We start from the raw sequence: 20,042 nt of genomic DNA on the forward strand, positions 1-20,042 counted from the left end.
GCACAGATATTTGTTCCTGAGTCATGGGTGTTTTCTATGTATTTAAGTATTTATATATTATATATATAGTTGTCTGAGTACCCATAACAAGCCTTCTTGGGCTTACCGTGGGACTTAGTCAATCTGTGTAAGAATATCCTATAATATTTATTTATTTACATATAGAACCATCACTTTTTGTTAAGCTGTTACAGAATGTAGATACTTTTGACGCATTGTTTGATCCGCTACTTTTGATGCTGAGCACAAATATTAATTAAAGCTATATATGCGAATGTTCTCCAATGTAAGCGACAATGTATCCTCGGGCCATCTTGATTGAGGCTCGACACTTCCGACTCACCCTCTTAGAACAGTACCATAAGGACTTATCGTGTATGTTCTTGCAATTTGTCGAATATGATTGAGACCCGACCATTAGTAGGTGACCGCCGCTGCGTAGAGGAATCAATTGGTAACCTGAAAATAAAACTATATATTTTAGATTTGTCACAATAACATATCAGCGAAACGATGTAAAGCAATGATTATTATTCTTCCTCAGTAATTGCCACAATAGGGATAACTAAAAAATACAAAATATTGTCTTCGGTTACCGCGATAGTTACTCATGAAATAAAACTATGAAAACGGATTATATCGCAATTCAATATACGCGATATAATCCGTTTTCATAGTTTTATTTCATAAAAAAATACAAATTAAAAAACACGACTGCAGTGAACTGAAAAGCTAGAAACATATATAGTTTTAATTGCCTTTCAAAGCTCTTCATTTCGCTAGGTTTGTAAGTTTTTTTTTCTAAAGGCCGCGCATTATCGTGTATTAAGTCCGCCATGCTGTTTTTATTAAGACGTCACATAGCCCATGTCACTCGGGCTGACGTAAGGATTCTAACCATACGTCATACATCTAAATCGGTTAAAACATTCAGAAGTTATGGTGAAATAAAGAATCTCTTCATTCCTTTTTTTGGGCAGTAGTGTGTTTATTTTTATGTCAGTAGGTACGTACCTTGTGAAACGAACACGAAAAATAAGACAATTTTTTTTTAAATATCCGGTAAGAAAATAGGTACAGCTTGAGCTAGCCCTGCCTTCTGATCTTTGAATACACAAACTCACTCACAAATAACTCGCGTCAGTTTAAATCACGACTACATCCTAACTCCAGCGTATCTCAACCAATGCATGTTCTCTGATTCATATCAGACCACATCATGATCATGATGATTATTCATCTTAATGATAATGCTCGCCTCGGATGGATGTAATTTCTCCAAGAAACACTTTGGCAGCAGCACGACAACCTTTGCTAATGCGCTTTGAGCAATACCACATACTTCCGTATTTCAGATTTTTATTCTAGAAAGTTTCTAGACTAGTATTTTTTATACAATTTTGGTGTTTGACGATCCTTTTGTGAATTCTTATTATTAAGTTTGACATATCTATAATAATTCAATGTTTTTAAGAATAATAATAACTGCATCAATAAATTGCTCTGATATTTAGATTAAGGTAATATTTAAAACTTGACAATTTAAAAGTGCTTGTTGCTAGGCCTATTTGAATAAAGAATATATTGACTATTGACTATGCTTTAGAATACGTGTTCTCACTGATATGAAGGAGATACCGACCCGTGGGCAGTTGAGTGAAGTGACTGGTTAGTTCTAATTTTCTGAAAAATAGTGTTAGTAATAAAATTTCAATAATATTAAAATTTATTATTATAGTTACGCCATAGGGGGTGATTAGATACAACAACAAAAATAATATTTTCTTTTTAATTCATTGACTTTTTTTCTTTGTCTGCCCCAATTGTAAGTATCTCTGTTTCGCCCCATGGTTAGAGAAGGCCATTTGGCATTAAGTCCGCCATTTGTACATTGTTGTTCTGTGATATTATCTTCTTAGTGAGAATGCTCGCCTCGAATGGATATAATTTCTCCATAAAACATTTTGACAGCAGCACGACAACCTTTGCGAATGCGCTTTGAACAATACCACATACTTCCGTCCTTTAGTTCTTTCGCTTTAGAATACGTGTTCCCACCGATATGAAGGAGATACCGACCCGTGGGTAGTTGAGTGAAGTGACTGCTGGTTAGTTCTGAAAAATAGTGTTAGTAATAAAATTTAATTGATATTCTTCAAATTTGTTTGCGTGACCGTGAATATGAGAAGTCCTTGAACATTATGCGAACGTTCATTAATAAATATAAGCGACAGTACCCTCGGGCCATTTTGATCGAGGCTCGACATTTCCGACTCACCCTCGTTGAACAGTACCATAAGGACTTCTCGTCGTCGTTTCGTTTGTTGAATATGAATATAATGAATGCGAGCCAACCATCAAGCACCGTAAATCGGGGTCACCAGAAATCGCTGGGTAATAGAGCCGTTTTAAAGTTTTTCTTTCAAGTTTTTATATTTAATAACTTACATCTCTATAATTAGAGTTTTCGGGATACGTATATAGTAGACTATTTATACTTTAAATTAATACCAAAATAAGTTACTCAGCGTGTCTGAACTTTGTTTTAGCGGTAAATGTAGTGATTTTAACACAGTGCAAGTAATACACACACACAGCTGCACAGTGCTGGTAATATAATACCTTAAGCATTTTGGTTTTCTTAAAAAAACATTTTTTTTTTTAATAACCTGTAGTATCCCACTGCTGGGCAAAGGCCTCTCCCTTAGATTTCCATGACTCCCGTTGTTGAGCTGTTTCCGGCCAGTTATTAGTGAAGGTGTCTAAGTCGTCCCGCCATCTCCGCCTGGGCCTGCCACGTCCGCGCTTCTTTTGCGGCATCCACTTGGTGGCTATACTAGCCCACCTATCCGGATGCATGCGGCAGACGTGACCTGCCCAGTCCCACTTCAGCCTAGCGGTCTTCTCCCCTACGTCAGCTATGCCTGTTCTAGAGCGCAGTGTAGTGTGTAGAAAAAAACAATAAACAAGCAATTTTACGCGATAAAGGGGTCAGCGGACACGCATATGGGGTTATTATAGTTACGCCATAGGGGTGATTAGATACAACAACAATGATTATATTTTCATTTTAATTTATTGATTTTTTTTTCTTTGTCTGCACCAATTGTAAGTATCTCTGTTTCGCCCCATGGTTCGAGAAAACCATTTGGCGTTGTTCTCTGATATGTTATTCTTAGTGAGAATGCTTGCCTCGGATGGATATGAGTTCTCCATTAAACACTTTGACGGCAGCACGACAACCTTTCCTGATGCGTTTTGAACAATACCACGTACTTCCATCTTTCAAGTGTGTTGCTTTGGAAGAATAGGTGTTATTACCAATATGAAGGAGATACCGACCCGTGGGTAGTTGAGTGAAGTGGCTGGTTAGTTCTGAAATATTGTGTTAGTAATATTACTTCAATGATATTCGTACAGTTTTCTTTGTGCTACAAGCACCTCCTTGCAAACAATCTATAATCTATTCGCTCAAAACAGGAAGACAATACTTCTTTCTAAAGTCATATGATTGACTATGACTATGACATAAGTACCTATCTTTAAATTATAAAACGAAGATGACACTCTATTTTTGCAACGAAAAAATATTAGGGTCAAAATTATTTTCGTTGTCATGCTTTTTGTCCCCAAAAAATGTGACGGAGTGGAGCTTTTTGTATGAGAGGAAATTTTGTTTTTAGTTTTTGTATTTAGTTGATATAAGACACATGTAAATAAAATCGTGACAGAGTGGTCAGAAACAAGACAACGAATAGAATTATGACCCATTAATAAATAGAAGCTTCTTCTAAATAAATAGATTTACCTGCAGATAAAATAAAATAAAAATATTTAAATATATTTATTGACCAAAGAAAAGTAAATTAAGCTAAATATAATTGACGAAAAGTAATAGAAGGAAAATAAGTTTGCCTTCAATTAAAAGACTAAAATAAGTTTTGATTAAAACAATATAACTAAAGTATATATACATGCAGCCATTAATTTAACTTAGACACACAACTTAATGGTAAGTATGAAAGGAAAAATTAGCAACTGATATTAAAAAGGAAACAGAAAAAAGCGCATTCTGGTTGCAATAAATAATACGAACTTAACTACCTATAGGCAACAAAATGGTGAATTTCAGGTCTGTGTAAGTGATTAAGACAAAAGTAAAATGAACAATGTACCTAGAGGTATCTTATCGTAATACCAAAATTGTAATACTTTAACTTTAAAATAAAATTAAAACCCTTAAACGAGCGACTATATTCATAATTGATATCCAAACGATTTTTTATAGCGTACAACGCCCAAACCTTACTCTCTCATCTATATACTATATTTTCTGCTATATTTTGATATATTTCCCTTCATGTAAATAATATTTGGCGGGTGGGTGTGTATGCTTATTCTCAAAATGCTTTATTCTAAAATCCTCATCCAATGTCAGTTTAGCGTTACATCCCTTGCAGTTGTGTGTAGAGCAGTACCAGTTGTTCAATTTTGACTTTTTGTTCTGCTTCTTGCAATAGTACGTGTATTCATTGTACATGATGAGGCGCTTGCCAGTGTATCGGGAATTGGCTAAGACAATAATAGCTGGAAGGAAATTATATATTGTTACAAATTTGTTCTCTTCCTGAATTCTCAGTTCACACATACCCAATCTCTTGTTAGTTCTCTTAAGAATTGGTACAGTTTTTTATGGGCAGGTCAAAAATATACAAAAATTAAAAATATTATCTGTTTGATAGAAAAAAAATCTATAATAGGTTTATTTTTGGCTCTATCTTAAGATAATGCGAACAATGTCTTGAAGGAAATACTAGCCAGAAAGCCTATGTTTTAATTGTATACACTGGCAAACCAACTTTGTATGGGAGATCGATTCTTCGCGCCTGCATTTTTTTATTTGCCGCCTTTTTCTACTGACAAAGTTGGCTTGCCAGACAATAAGATGTAATCCTATTAAAACATATATTTAAGCAATAATATTACATAGATAAAATATAAATTGAAAATTTTAGCGTAGAAAAGGGGTTTCAATCCATATGTGGAAGAGCGCACCGTAGTCGAACAAGCCACCTGACATTGGACTGAAAGCGGTGGTGTGTGCCTCGGATGCACATGCTGGTGGCGCGTATAACGGCGATACTGATCCTGCATCTCAGCCAGCCCAGTATGGTGCTTAGTGAGCGGTCCATCGTTGAGATAAGATGTAATGTTTGCACTTCTGCCATTGATGCCACGACAAGCTTTATTAGTTCTCAGAAGGAATCAAACTTAAACCTATAGAGCATACTGCTCTATATAGACGAAACAATATTAAGTACTTTGAACGCGCAATAAGTTCCCATAGCGTACCTAAACGTAACAAAATCAGGATATATGGCCGCAATTTATTTATAAAACTAAATAATACATTTATTTATAAGGACTAAAATAAAATGAAAGTTAGCAACATAAATAACTGACAAACTCATATCCGCAACGTAGGTTTCGTCAGAAGAGTACAACCATAAATCAGCAACAGGCCTCGTCATTACACACAACATAAACAATAAAGCTATTCGCAACAGGCTTCGTCATTTTCCCTTATAAAACACAGTCATATCTCAGTCACGAACTGAATTATTTGAGGTTGACAATTCCTGCCAAAATTTGTTTGGTGGTCAAAAATCAGAGCTCACATTGGTTACATTAAACTACTTTTAAAAACACGCCATCTTGTATAATGTAATTTGCCTTAGGATGGCTATGGAAGAGGTAATGCTTGTAGATGGTATAGTCGACAGTTGTCATACTGAACCTAGCCTTGCAGGCTTTCCCCTTTGTGCAGCGAAACGAGCGAGTGGTCGTGCCTCGCCAGTCGGGATAGTAGGTGAAACCGTCTAGCAGCGCCATCTCTTTTCCATTCAGCGTTCTGACCAATTGGACTGGTAACTCGCAAAACTCTGAAACAATTAAGTTGTTGGAGATTATCGCGGTTACAATACACCCCGCTTAGTTGTGAAAGCTTTCAAGTGAGATTGGCAAAAATGTATATGCCAATAACGACTTAAAGTTTAACTATATTAAAGTACCTAGGTAAATAAGAAAGAAAATATATTTAATTGAAATAACAACACAACCTTAAACCTAACAGAAGATGTTCAATATATGACATAATTTGTTGTTCTAAAAAGATACCACTCAACATATATGTCGAGATGTCGACGCACAAAGTACTAGTAGTAGTAGTAGTAGTAAATCACTTTATTGTACAAAACAAAAATTGATAACATGAAATTCATATAAATTTAGGTACAAAGGCGAGCTTATCCCTATAAGGGATTTCTTCCAGCTAACCTTAGAGTAAATGAGTGGAAAATTCGAATTAGATAGATAGACAAACTTACAGAACGTACAATAATATTTAAGAAGGAAAACTACAATATTAACGTCTACGAATAACTAAAATACATCAATTGCATTATGCAATAAAATAAATATGTACTAGCATACATAAATATATAGTACTAAATAAATATTAAATAAATATATATATATATATATATATATATATATATATAATATATAAATAATATATATATATATATTAGCACTCAACCAAATCACAGTTCGTGGGAAAGCCAAAGCTTTTTCAGATTAACTTTGAGTGATGCTACAGACCGGGACCGTTTGAGCGACAGGGGCAACTCGTTCCACAACTTCACCGCGCGCACTGTGAATGAATTTGCGTACGTTCGAGACTTATTCGAAGGGATAGCAAGCGTAAGATTAGCACTAGAACGTAAGCGGTGATCACTTCCTTCAGCCAGATAGTTAAATCTCTCGGTTAGGTAAGATGTACTAGTTAAGTAAGTACTGATTAACGCTATGCTGAACACTACTAATGCAAATGCAGATGCATTGATGCAAATTTATAGTATATTTTTTATGATGAAATAAATAAATCTAAATCTACTCCAGACAGAATAGAAAGAACAATGGGATTACGCCTATAGGCGTCAATTGTCAAATATGGATATTCCTAGAAACTATGTTAAAACACAAAAACAATAAAAATGCGGAGCAGATAAGAATAATAACAGACACCAAAAACCAAACTGAAGTTATATGTACATCGCGCGGGTTTTTAACTTTCATCTCAATTACTCTGAAAATATACTGCTGTTTAACATTTTGCTAGGCATAAGACTGCAAATAAAATAAATTGAAATGAGACATATTTTTGTGATTTTCTCTATAGGTAGTCCCAACTTTAACTGTGGCTGTGGAATGGGCTGCCTGTTTCGCTCAGACAGACAAAATCGGTTGCGTCGCTCAAGGATTAAAGAAGCTGTGGTAACCTAATTGATTAATTTGCCTATATTTGTATTGTATAGTTGCTCTATATTTTTCTACTTCTTTCCAATTTTTTGTGTATTTTCCCCATTCCTTTTTGTGTGATATATGTTTATCCTATTAATTTTGTATGTATTTATATTCTTTGTCTTTCTGGTACCTTGTTGTACATTTTGCTACATTTGTCACCCTCTTTTCACTCTCCTCTCATTTACTCAAAGGTTAACTGGAAGAGATTCCTCAAAGGGATAAGTTCGCCTTTGTACATCTTATTATTTGTACCATGTAATTTTTAATATGTATGTTTTGTACAATAAAGAGTTTACTACTACTACTACTACTTTAACCTTTTAAGGTTTTAGTCGGACTCTACCCTCGCTCTTTTGCGTTAGCCATTACGTTTATAAATGACCCCGTCAGTTACATAGAACTTAGGCGGCAGATGATCATGTTCAAAATTACGTCTAATAATCTCACGGTCCATGGCCGTGGTGAGATGGAAGCGAGCCTTGCACTTCCTTCCAGCCGTGCAACGCCAAACCTCCTTGTACTGTCTCTTAGCTTCGCAGTAAAATGTGAATCCTTTGTATATGATGATATCCTTGCCTTGTGAATTGCGGACCATTTGAACTGGAAAATAAAGAGTATCAGATCAATATATGGGTTCTAGTCTAGGTAACTTCTGCGCGCCTACCTAAGACTTTGTGATTATCAACAGTTACAAAGGAACTTGTGAAGAATATATGACATCCGAGCTGATCAAACAATCTTCAGCTGGTTTATACCAGACCAAGGAAGGCTCAAAAAGATTTGGGACCTAATGGTCCCAGATATGGAAGGCCAAAGACAAAAGTGCAAAAGATTATTAGAAATTAGGAAGTAGGTAAATCTGTTAGTTCCATTTCTAGTTAATTTCCAGTTCTCTAGAGAATAATCTTAATCATTGCATTCTTCGTAGTACTAACTACTCTTGATCATTAGTAAAACGCAATTTTTCTTACATATAATTTTTATATTGGATGCCAAACAAATCGCATCTGATCACAATAATTCAAGAAATCCAGTGTTTCATTCTCCATTTCCATAGCAGTCATACTTAAACCCTAACTTTCCGCTTTACGTAGGTACATTTCAAACCCTAGATCCTGTAGAAAATACCGTTTCTGATAATATGTGGCTGAGGCGCGTGGTCATGCAAGCACGCGTATCGAATGATGCGCCGATCCTGATTCGAGTGTAACCTTGCCCTGCAGAGTCGGGTGCGACAACGCCAGACGATCTTGGTATGTGTGCGGGACTCGCAGTAGAATGAGTAGCCTTCGTATATCGCGAGTTCCTTGCCACGACTATCGGGGAGGATTGTCACTGTAATAAAGTTGAAAAAATAAAACACGGGACGAGCTAGTCGCCTTTGACAAATACTGGTGAAAGACTTGACGGGATACGTAGAAGAAAAAGAGAGTGCCTTTGCCCAACAGTCTGAATAAATAAATGAAATTAAAATACCTCAGAAATTAATATTCTTGAGCAGATCCTGAGGAAGCCTATTTTCTTGGGATCCACTCAAAGCTAGAAAAGCTCGGAAGCGACCGAAAGATGTTACTGTATAAAAAAAAGATTTATATTATCAGAGAAATCTCATTTTTATTGAGGAAATACAGAATTACTTTCAATCCTTAGATTTTAAACAACTAATTGCGTATAAATACAACATCAATATATAATGCAATTATTAAAAAGGCCGCAAAGTTAACTTCCTATACATATTGTTATGATTACTAATTAGAGTTAGTAGTTACAGCTGGTCTCTAATTACAGTAGTCACTAGTCAGGATCAGTCACATCAAAATTACGCAGTAAAAAATTTGTAATAAACCCCATCCCTTAAGACATGAGTAGGCGGCTTGTTGAGTGAATAGCGTTCTTCTGGTACCTAATAAAACATTTCCATGCACATCTTGCTAAAGTTTAATAAAAACGCCATTATTTATAACAAAACAAGGCGCCACATGTCCGTGCTCCAGCCACGCGCGCAACATGTGTAGGTCCTTCGTTAATTAGAAGCGCGCTTTGCTTGGGCGGCCTTTTGTGCATGTCCAATATGCCTATGTTGTTTTGTTGACGCTTGGTTTCTGGGTTTTCGAGTATCCAAAATATTTAGATCAGTGCGGTTGCACTCACTATTATTTTTAGTCGCTTTTGGCGACATGTTTCGGATTCTTCGGGAATCCTTCCCCATTCCCCAGGCACGAGTGTCCGCGGCGGCTGTACGTCGCGTGCGTGCTGGGCGTGGCGGCGGCTCGTGCCTGAGGCAGGATTCCCGAAGAATCCGAAACATGTCGCCAAAAGCGACTAAAAATAATAGTGAGTGAAACCGTACTGATCAAATATTTTGAAATATGTCTCACGATAGTTTAATTTCGATATTCGAGTATCCGTTGACTATTGCTAGTGGCTTGCCGGATGTATTGTAGACTAATTATTGGGACGGAAATTCAGCAAAAATTAAACTTCAGGCATGTAATGTTCTTTCAAACGTTATTATCAGGCATCGTAAACTGCGAGCGAAATCCCTTAAAGTACTAGGGTTGTTGTCAAGTCAAAGTACGTCATTTCAATGGATTTCGCTCGCAGTTTACGATGCCTGGTTATTATACATCTACTCATACGTCTTAAGAAATGAGCACTTCTACAAAAATGGTCAAATACCATTGGGTCTACTAAAAGTGATGGAGTAATCAAATAAAACAATGCTCGAAAATAAATTAATGTTTATTTGTAAAGTAATATTAGTGCAATATAAGGCTTAATATTTAACAAATTATCTATATATAATTGTGGATGTTGGGGATAAAACGTTACAAACGACATTTTTTACTACCTACCTACTTATAATTAAACAAGAAGGAATACATACATGTAGGCTCTGAGTTGTTCTATGATTTCATTGACGATTTTATTGGGCCAGATCGGCTGACGACTGCACCATCGTCACTGCTGCGGCATTGACTCCGGAGCTGTCATTGCCAGGTTAGTTTGTATATTTTTATAAACCTACCACGTCAGTGGCAAGCAAGCTTACGGCCCGTCTGGTGGTAAGCGGTCTGCGTAGCCTATGGATGCCTGTAACTCCAGGGGTATTACATTTGATGAATTTTTTGATGAGCCCCATTGTACTGTAGTTAGTCCGTCGAGAAAATGAGTGATAATACCTATTTATTGCATTACTATCGCGATTAAAACGTTCAATCCGTTTCTCATTTTCCAAAGGAAATTGACTGATACAGGTCCCATGTCAAGGCCGCAGCAGTAACGTCACAACAATAACGCTGCTATAGTCGTCATCCGAATGTCATCGTTAAGCTGCTTTAGCCTTCTGTATTTTAGAATTATTTTACAATTTACGTATAATTCTTATACTTAAGATAATCCTGCTATTTATACCCACAAAGTTTTAAATTATAGATAAGAGATTCTAATTCCGATTGCGAAATCCTACTCTATCTCTTCATTCATATACTATCACAGCTAAGGTACGTTATACGGGCAGATATAATTCAGATATAATTTGATTATCGAGTACCATGTATACCATCACCATCATAATTTGATCTAGTCGAAATTCCTATCCAACTCCACTTGAATTGTAAATGGCGAATTTGTCTTATGACACTGACGCTTCCTATTGCGTATATATACTCCATCAATTATGGAAAATGAAGGCGGCCTGTGACCGTGTTCCAAGTTTGCTTTATACATATTACCGTCCATCATACTGAACGCACTGCGGCACCGTTTACTGTTCGTACATCTCCAATAGCTCTGACCGCAGTGGACAGGTCCCTTATATGTAGAATAGAAACTGTAGCCATTGATTAGGACGAAAGTCTTCCCAGCTTTGTTTTGGACCACTGCAAAGAGATGATGAGGTAAGGTAAGGTAAGTTAAAGCAGCTTCAAAGTATTTAGATTCAAAAGGTTTTAAGACTCTTTGACAAATGCCAAAGAATCGTACTGCTTTCAAATTTATCAAGCCGTTCATACTGAAACTAAGTGCACAAGAAACCAAAAAATTAAAACAAAACGGTTCTTATTTTCTATAACAATATATTTGGAGTAATTAAAATTATACTAAAGAAGACATAATTAATAATCTTTAGACAGACATTTTATTCCGCACAATGTTTGACATACACTCCGTTCCGTATAGAAAATAAAGGCGGTTTGTGATTGTGCTCCAAGTTAGTTTTATACAAATGACCGTCAATCATGTGGAAGCTGCTGCGACACCGCTTACTGTTAGTGCACCTCCAAATGCTCTTCGGATTGTGAATCCCTCCACGTTTGTTGTAAAAACTGTAGCCACCGATTATAATAAGAGGCTTCCCTGCTCTGTTTTGGACAACTGAAACAAAGTAAAAACATTTTGGAACATTTTAAGTAATCACAGCGTGTTTTATATAATTATTTACTAGTACCACGCTTTCTTTCATAATAGGTAAAACTTCACACTTCACACAACTTCACACATTAAAAAATAAATTAATAATACTGATACAAAGTATAAATAAACTTTAATTTATTTGCGAGAGGGACTTATTGCTGTAGTACCTTAGCAGTCACGAAATAGTTAAATTACATTGCTTAACACACACCTAACAGTTTTTCATTCTAATGAGCAAACCATCTCGTATTATGAACTTTGGCGGCATATGATCATGGGTAAGGAGACATTTAAGTACGATTCCCTCTCGGGTGAGATAAATGCGGGCTTTACATCCACTGGTGCAACGCCAGATCTTCGAATCAGTCGTAGTGTGGTAATAGGTGTAACCCTTGTATACTAGCAGTTGTTTTCCCGAAGTGTTGTGAACCATTATCACTGAAATTGAATTTATTTAAAGTTTTGGAATATTTGATAAAAATCCCAATTTTATCAATTACATCACCATATTTGCTTGAAACAAAAAAGATTCCAATAAAACTTTCGATGTTATTTTTGTGTTATATACTATTTACTATATAACAGTAGATAGATAAATATTAGGGTGATTTCGTAGATAATGACACAGGTCTACAGACGTTTTGCATTTGCGGATAATGTACTATGGATATCTTTCATCATTCATTTATTTATTTTAATATAAACTTACAGTGTAACATCAAAACGTTTACATGAGATTTTTACATAATGTATGTTTCCAATATTTAAGACATTAATATATTAAGAAACAAAAAAAAAAAACATTGTCAGCAAAAGATAAACAAATGAATAAACAATAAACATTAAAATAAAATAATTACAACACAATAAAAAATGTCAGGTCATTACAATTAAATAATCAAAATTGACACACATAAAATAAACTGGAGACATTTTCTGCAAAATTCACCAACAATCATTCATTAATTTTGTGTGATTCCTGTTTCATGTATATAACCCACTTATGCACCACATTTTAAGCAGAAAAAATTATTTACTTACTTACTTACATTATCAGCGAAAACATCAACATTATGAGTGTCATGACCCTCAATAGCTATCACATTAAAAAGGGCCAGTGCCCGGGGCGTAGGCGCGTTGTCGGCCTGGCGGGTGCGGGCGCGCAGCCACCGCATTTACGACGTCCGACGCCGTTTGCTGTACTGGCACATGCAGGCCCATTCGTGCCAGTACAGATGAATTATTTACTCCGTTGTTTACAACTTCATGGTAATGTACCAACAAAAGTAGTTTTCATCTCAGTTCTAGAGATCTATCAAACTCGGCCGGAAGCATATGCAGCACATCTCTAGCTCCCTTCGCAGTACCTACATCGTTACATAACAGAAGTACTTGTAAAGGTATTAAAGTAGAACGAAACGCGAGCAACGAACTACGCAGGAAACTGGAGATATGTTGCATACGTATCCGTTGAGGCCTGGCCTATTGAAGTTTATACAGTACTCCCTCCCGTATCACAAATTTCGGCGCGAGATGGTTATGAGTTAGCTGCGACCTGTACACGAGGTTCTCAGGTGTAAGGTACACGCGAGCTTTGCAAGTTTTGCTGCTGGTGCAGCGCCAAATCTTCTTCCAGACGCTGGTATTGGGCGAATTCCAGTAATATGTAAAGCCATTGTAAATCAAAATCTGCTTTCCAGCGGCGTTGTATACCATCGTCACTGTAAATAAGAAAGTTGTAGAATTGTTCGTTGTCTGAGTACTCACAACACAAGTCTTTTTTATCTTACTGTGGGGTTTAGTAAATTTGTGTAAAGGAGTCCTATAATTTTTTTTTTATCAGCATACTACCTAGGTTTAGTAGGGTGATTGTTAGCGTCAATAATACCTAGACACGAGTTTATGTTGCAAAAATATCTGCCACGCCTGTAATTATTTTGAGGTTGTGCAATTAAGAGGATTTGTATTGTATATTGTACTGTTTTTGCCTTAATAAATCATAGGATATAATGTTTTTGTATTTAAAACGGCTCGCCAACACTAACATAACGTGACAGCAAAACTTCCGTGACACAAATATATTAATAACGGGTCACTGACGAATTTTAAGTCGCAAAACGCTCGACATGTTTCTTTGGTACGGAGTGAAACATGTCGAGCGTGTTTCGACTTAAAATACGTGAGTGACCCGTTTTTAATATATTTAATATCACGTGACAGGTCACAGGTCTGCTCGCTGCCTGACATCGAGGCCTACAGCAGCACTGGAAACAAGAATGGATGAAGCAAGCTGACGGTACCCCGGCCGCGAATATAGATCCGACTATCATGAGCAAGGGGACCGACCTTCCTAGGAAACTATGGTGTCGCTTAAACCGCCTAAGAACCGGGCACGGGCGATGCAACTTCTTCCGGCATAGGTGAGGCTGGTGTGACTCTGCGCTATGCGATTGCGGCATCGAGGACCAGACCATGGAGCACATCATCCAGCGGTGCCCACTCCGCGCATACTCGGGTGGCCTGGATGACCTATTAGACCTGACGGCCGATGCTGTGCAGTGGTTGCAAAACTTGGATGTTGCCTTATAAAATAATATACTGTACATAATTTTTGCCTATGTGACTATATCGCCATACGATTAAATTAAATAAATCGAGTGACTCACTAACTGTCAGTGACGTCACCATGACGTGAAGCACTTGAAATGTTAATACACTACAACATCACAATAGGGTATTTGACTATATTTAAAATAAATTATTTCACACCATGCATGAAAATAAAGCACCAGAATATTAATAGAGAAACGTAAACAGCAGTTATTTTAAGACACAATTTATATTTTATAAATCGTATCTTTAGAAGTATAAAGTGTAGGTAACTTGATCGTGACGTCATTGTGTAATGTTTTATATAAATTCCATATTGGCAAATCGTTTTAAAAAAGAAACTGATTTGACTAGTAGGATACATCTATCCTATCCTACCCTATTATGTTACATATCTTACCTACACTGTATGTTACATTATGTAAACTGTGGTAGATTATTTTGACGCATAATCTCACCCGCCATTATTGATGCTGACGCTACAAAAAGCTTTATAGGTTATTAGAACGGGGTAAAAACCACAAAATTCAAAAAGCCTTAATCAAAAAGTAAAAGAATCTAATGTAAGTAAATGTTGTGAATACAACATAAAAATACAAAAAATTGATGATTACAGTTTAATATACATTTTGTTCCTTATCAAAAATCTCGGCGCTAGGTGACAATGATCCAGCTGAGCCTTCATAATAACCAGATCAGGAGATAAATGCAATCGAGCAGTGCATGCACCGCCCGTGGTGCAACGCCAGATCTTCTTATAACCACTGGTATGGACGTTGCAGTAGTACGTGAAACCTTTGTATACGGCTAATTGCTTTCCGACGCAATTATGTACCATTTGTACTGGAAAATAATAACACATTGTAGTATGCAAAAATCGTTTAAGAATGGAGAACGTTTAGAGGTTTAAGTATACGTAATATAAACCTGTTACTTTACTTTTAATAAATATGTTAATTTAGTTTAGTTTGAATCTTTGGTTATGGAATAAAATGGGCTTTTTTATTTTTTATTTTTATTTATTTAATATAAACCTGTAGTAACATTATTAGCTATTGACTAACACAGATAAACCTTTAGTTTGACCAAGTTAAAGATTTTTTCGTAAATTTCGTATAAATTAGAAGGAGTACAACTATACTATTCAAGGGTGACAACGGTAATTTCATTAAGGAAATACCTGCACACGTCAATTTTCCCTAATTCAGAATACCAGTGAAGTGTTGACATCTAAAATGACGACAGGGCTATAGATGTAAGTTTCTCTAGTAACACATTAAAATATGTAGAATGAAGTAACTATTAAACTATTTGCATAACTTACCAACTACCTACTAACATTACGAATTTACGAAATTACTAATTCCTTGAATGACTTTAGATGGAGTGGAAACACAGAGTTGTTGCTCATATAACAAAACATGGCGGCGGACTAATAGTTTCATTTTTTATCACTAGTGATGGTTCCGGACACCTTATCTAGTTTAGTTTTATTTGTTATTTTTTTTTGAGAAATGTCATTCTATATATCGTAAAATGGAACACATTGATTAACGACAGTAGGTAGGGTAGTTTTTCGAATATTTTTGACGTTTATAAAAAGCCAGTTCAAGGTAGATCGATTTGATGGCCGCTCATTCTCGCATGCGCAAGCTCGTTTGTCGTGTTAAACCCAAAATGTGTTAAAACTGTCGATTTGTGTGCTCAAAACCCCCGCCGCAGCCACTACATCATCAGCTCGCCGTTGGAGAGTGTCGGCACTCGGTACCGACCAGCTGTTCGACATGCAGACACGGGGTGAGTTGGCTTTCGATTGATTCACTTTCACTGGCAGTAGATCGTTAAATTTCTCTCCAAATACAATTTCCCTATCTCGAGGGCGATTGTACAACTAGCGTTTCTGTTGACGAGAGCTTAAAAAGGGATTTCAGCATGTTTAATGTATATTGTTTATCCTATTTTAGTATAAACTCCATTCCTAACGATGAAGCGTGGCGGTGGATGGTGATGCTTATCAATGATTTTGATGACACTGTAATCAGGCGATAGATGCAGTCTTGCAGTGCACCCCCCGGAGCCACAGCGAGTACATCTCCAGTACTTCTTCCAACCGTTAGCGCTGGTCACGTTGCAGTAATATGTGTGGCCGTTGTGTATAACTAGCTCCTTTCCCAAATGGGTGTGGACGATTTGTACTGGAATTAAATGAGGTGGTTTAACTTTCTGCCAAATGAGTTACATTAATGTATTTCCTGCTTGCAATACACTTTACTGTGGTATATGCGTAAATAAAGCATGGTTCACTTAGAACTGGCACGCGATTATCATAAAATAAAAAATATATCGTTCGAAAAACAAAAAAAATGACAATCACAATTCGCTGTCAATATATTAAAGAGAGAATGCTAGAAATTTGGTTGGTCTGACTTTTTGCGTTTGTAAATTATCGAGGATGGAAGTTGAACGGCGAAAATCTATTGTGAATAAATACCTGGAAAATCCCTCTTGGTCTGGGTCGATGATCGCTAAATCGTTAAAATTTCCCAAAAGAACTGTTTGTAGAGTCATAAAAACATACAAGGATTCTCTGTCCTTCGATAGGAAGCCTCAAATCAACCGACGATCTGGGACTACAGATAAAATTTTGGAGAAGAATGTTTTAAGGTCAGTGGCACAGAATCCAGGGCTCTCAGATTATGATTTATCTCGAAAATTTAAAAAAAACCGGAGTACAGTAAGACGGATTCGCCTTCGAGCAGGCTATAAGAGCTATAGAGCCGTCAAGCAGCCAAATAGAACCATAAAACAGAATAAAGTAGCTAAAAATCGAGCTCGTCGGCTGTACGACCAAATTCTCACCAAATACAACGGCTGCCTCTTGATGGATGATGAGACATACGTAAAGCTCGACTTTAACCAACTCCCAGGTTCAAAATTTTACAAGGCCGATGCTAGAGGGAATGTTGATGAAAAATACAAATTTCACAAACTCGAGAAATTTGCAAAAAAACACATGATTTGGCAGGGTATATGTAGTTGCGGTCTTAAGACCAAAGTTTTCGTCACTAAGGCAACAATGACATCAGATGTTTATGTGAAAGAGTGTCTGAAAAAACGAATTTTGCCTTTCATTCAAAACCACAAGGGTCCTGTAAAATTCTGGCCTGATTTGGCTAGCTGCCATTACTCCAAAAAGGTTTTGGAGTGGTATGCAGCAAATCACATTGATTTCATACCACGTGAGCTGAACCCACCCAACTGTCCCCAGTTTCGGCCCATAGAGAACTACTGGGCGATTATGAAAGGAAAATTAAATAAAACTGGCAGAATAGTCCAAGACATCAACTCTTTGCGGTCCACATGGAATCTACAGGCAAAAAAGGTGGACAGTGGCCTTGTTCAGAGGATGATGAAGACTATTTCGAAAAGAGTCCGTAATTTTATACATAACAAAAGTAAATGATTAAAATTTATGTAACATGCTTAAAAAATTAAAAATATTGTTATCTATTTTATTTAAAAATTATATGCATTTGATCGCGTGCCATTTCTAAATGAACTATGCTTTATGGCTGCATGATTTTTGTTTGATTTATAACGAAGAATGATGCAACACGAATTAAAAAAGTGAGTTACGGTACGTACAGTGGAGGAACCTAAATGTATTTATTTAAGGTAGTATTTTTTTCTAGTATGTGTAGCTTGCCAGTAATAAAAAAATATATAGGAATTATATTAGTATTTATTTAATATAAAACACAACAACGAACTAAAAGTATAATACTGTAGACACGTTGTTTAATGAAATCGTTCGAATTGTATTTAGAGAAGTAGTTAAACAATAATTTTTAAGAAAAAAAAACCGACTTCAATGGGGGATGCCGTTGAAAGGTTACTTATTGTTGATGGTGCACTCCAGACAATGAAATGAAAAAGACAGCATCTTTTGCCTAACTAAAATGAGGTAAAACCACCCACGTTTCTAGTAGCATTTCTTTTCTATAAGGGTCATAGTTCTAACGTAACCTAACCCAATGTTCTGATAGCATTTCGTTTCTGTAAGGGTCACAGTTCTAACCTAACCTAACTCACTTTTCTGATAGCAGTTCGGTTCTGTGAGGATCGCAGTTCAAAAAAAAAGTCCAGGTCCAAGTTTGGATCTGGGTCCATACCGAAGAGAATAAATCGCCAAACGTGAACTATGTGTCGTTGAAGAGTTCCATTCTGATCATCATCAGCAGTTCCACTTCATCAAATTTTACTTTTCTATGTAAAAGCTGGATTTGTTGATGAAAATACGAAATTCACTATATGTATGCCTTTCTCATTTGAGGAGTTCCCTCGATTCCTCATGGATCCCATTATCAGAACTCGAGCTTGACAAAAATGTGTCTTGAAAACCTAACTTGCTTACCAATCATAACGAAGAGGACAAATCGCCAAACGTGAACTATGCGTCGTTAAAGAGTTCCATTCTGATATTTCTGATCATCATCAGCAGCTGCACTTCATCAAATGTCACTTTTTTAAATGGAAATGCTGGATTTGTTGATGAAAATACAAAAATCACTATATGTATGCCTTTCACATTTGAGGAGTTCCCTCGATTCCTCATGGATCCCATCATCAGAACTCGAGCTTGACAAAAATGTGTCATGAAAACCTAACTTGCTTACCAATCATAACGAAGAGGACAAATCGCCAAACGTGAACTATACGTCATTGAAGAGTTCCGTTCTGATCATTATCAGCAGTTCCACTTCATCAAATGTCACTTTTTTATATGTAAATGCTTGATTTGTTGATGAAAATACTAAAATCACTATATGTATGCCTTTAACATTTGAGGAGTTCCCTTGATTCCTAATGGATCTCATCATCAGAACTGCGTTTTGACCAAAACGGGACCAATCTGTATGTATATACTTACAATCAAAAAAAGAATTTTTAAAATCGGTCCAGAAATGACGGAGTTATGGAGTAACAAACAAAAAAAAAAAAAAACCACACAACCGAATTGATAACCTCCTCCTTTTGAAATCTTGAAGTCGGTTAAAAAGTTAAGTTGAGTAGTATTAATTAAAGACCTATATTAATAACGGAGTACGGGTTTGAGTAGTAGTAATAAAATAACTTAGTGCTGAAAACAAGCACACACCTATGACATACTAAATACCTACATCAAATACCCTATCGTCCCATTTTACGGAACGACACATGTAGGTAAGTACTTAAGCATCCGTTAAACTAATATTGTATTAAATTAAAAATTAAATTAAATATCTAGTTTCACGATGGTTTGTATACTAACACGTTCGCTGTGGCATCGGGTCTCGACCACAACGTTAACTAGGTAATTATCACAGCAAAAGTAATAATTATTTAAGTTACATGCCTATTAAACTTTGATATACAAACCATTGCGAATAACAAACTTTGGTGCTTGGTGTAAATGTAGCGGCTGACATTTAATCATATGTGAGTCTTGAAGCAGATGAAAGCGTGCAAGGCAGCCTTGTTGGCCACGGTTGGTGCAAACCCAAACCTTCTTGGTACCACTCTTGTTCGTGTGCTTACAGTAAAATGTGTAACCTTGGTATACAGCTAGCTGCTTTCCTGCTTTGTTTTGTACCAGTCTAACTGCAAGAATGTAG

At 36.4% G+C, this 20,042-nt stretch overlaps 1 protein-coding gene across 12 annotated transcripts in view; it reads right to left on the reverse strand.

Annotated features, from left to right (window-relative positions):
* Positions 1-20,042, reverse strand: part of LOC134755337 (protein tramtrack, beta isoform) — a 598,730-nt gene that overhangs the window by 177,892 nt on the left and 400,796 nt on the right. Inside the window, exon 5 of one of the 12 annotated variants that reach the window (XM_063691854.1) lies at positions 4,322-4,587. The exons of 9 other annotated variants lie outside the window; for them this stretch is intronic. In XM_063691854.1, coding sequence (XP_063547924.1) covers positions 4,337-4,587 — 251 coding nt within the window. In that variant the 3' untranslated portion in view covers positions 4,322-4,336. Of the gene's footprint in view, positions 1-4,321; positions 4,588-5,673; positions 5,943-16,323; positions 16,584-20,042 lie in introns of those variants that run through there. 2 more of the 12 variants (XM_063691851.1, XM_063691863.1) reach the window with 2 other exon arrangements.

The sequence above is a fragment of the Cydia strobilella genome, chromosome 2, assembly GCF_947568885.1.
Source record: "Cydia strobilella chromosome 2, ilCydStro3.1, whole genome shotgun sequence".
NCBI classification, from domain to species: Eukaryota; Metazoa; Arthropoda; class Insecta; order Lepidoptera; family Tortricidae; genus Cydia; species Cydia strobilella.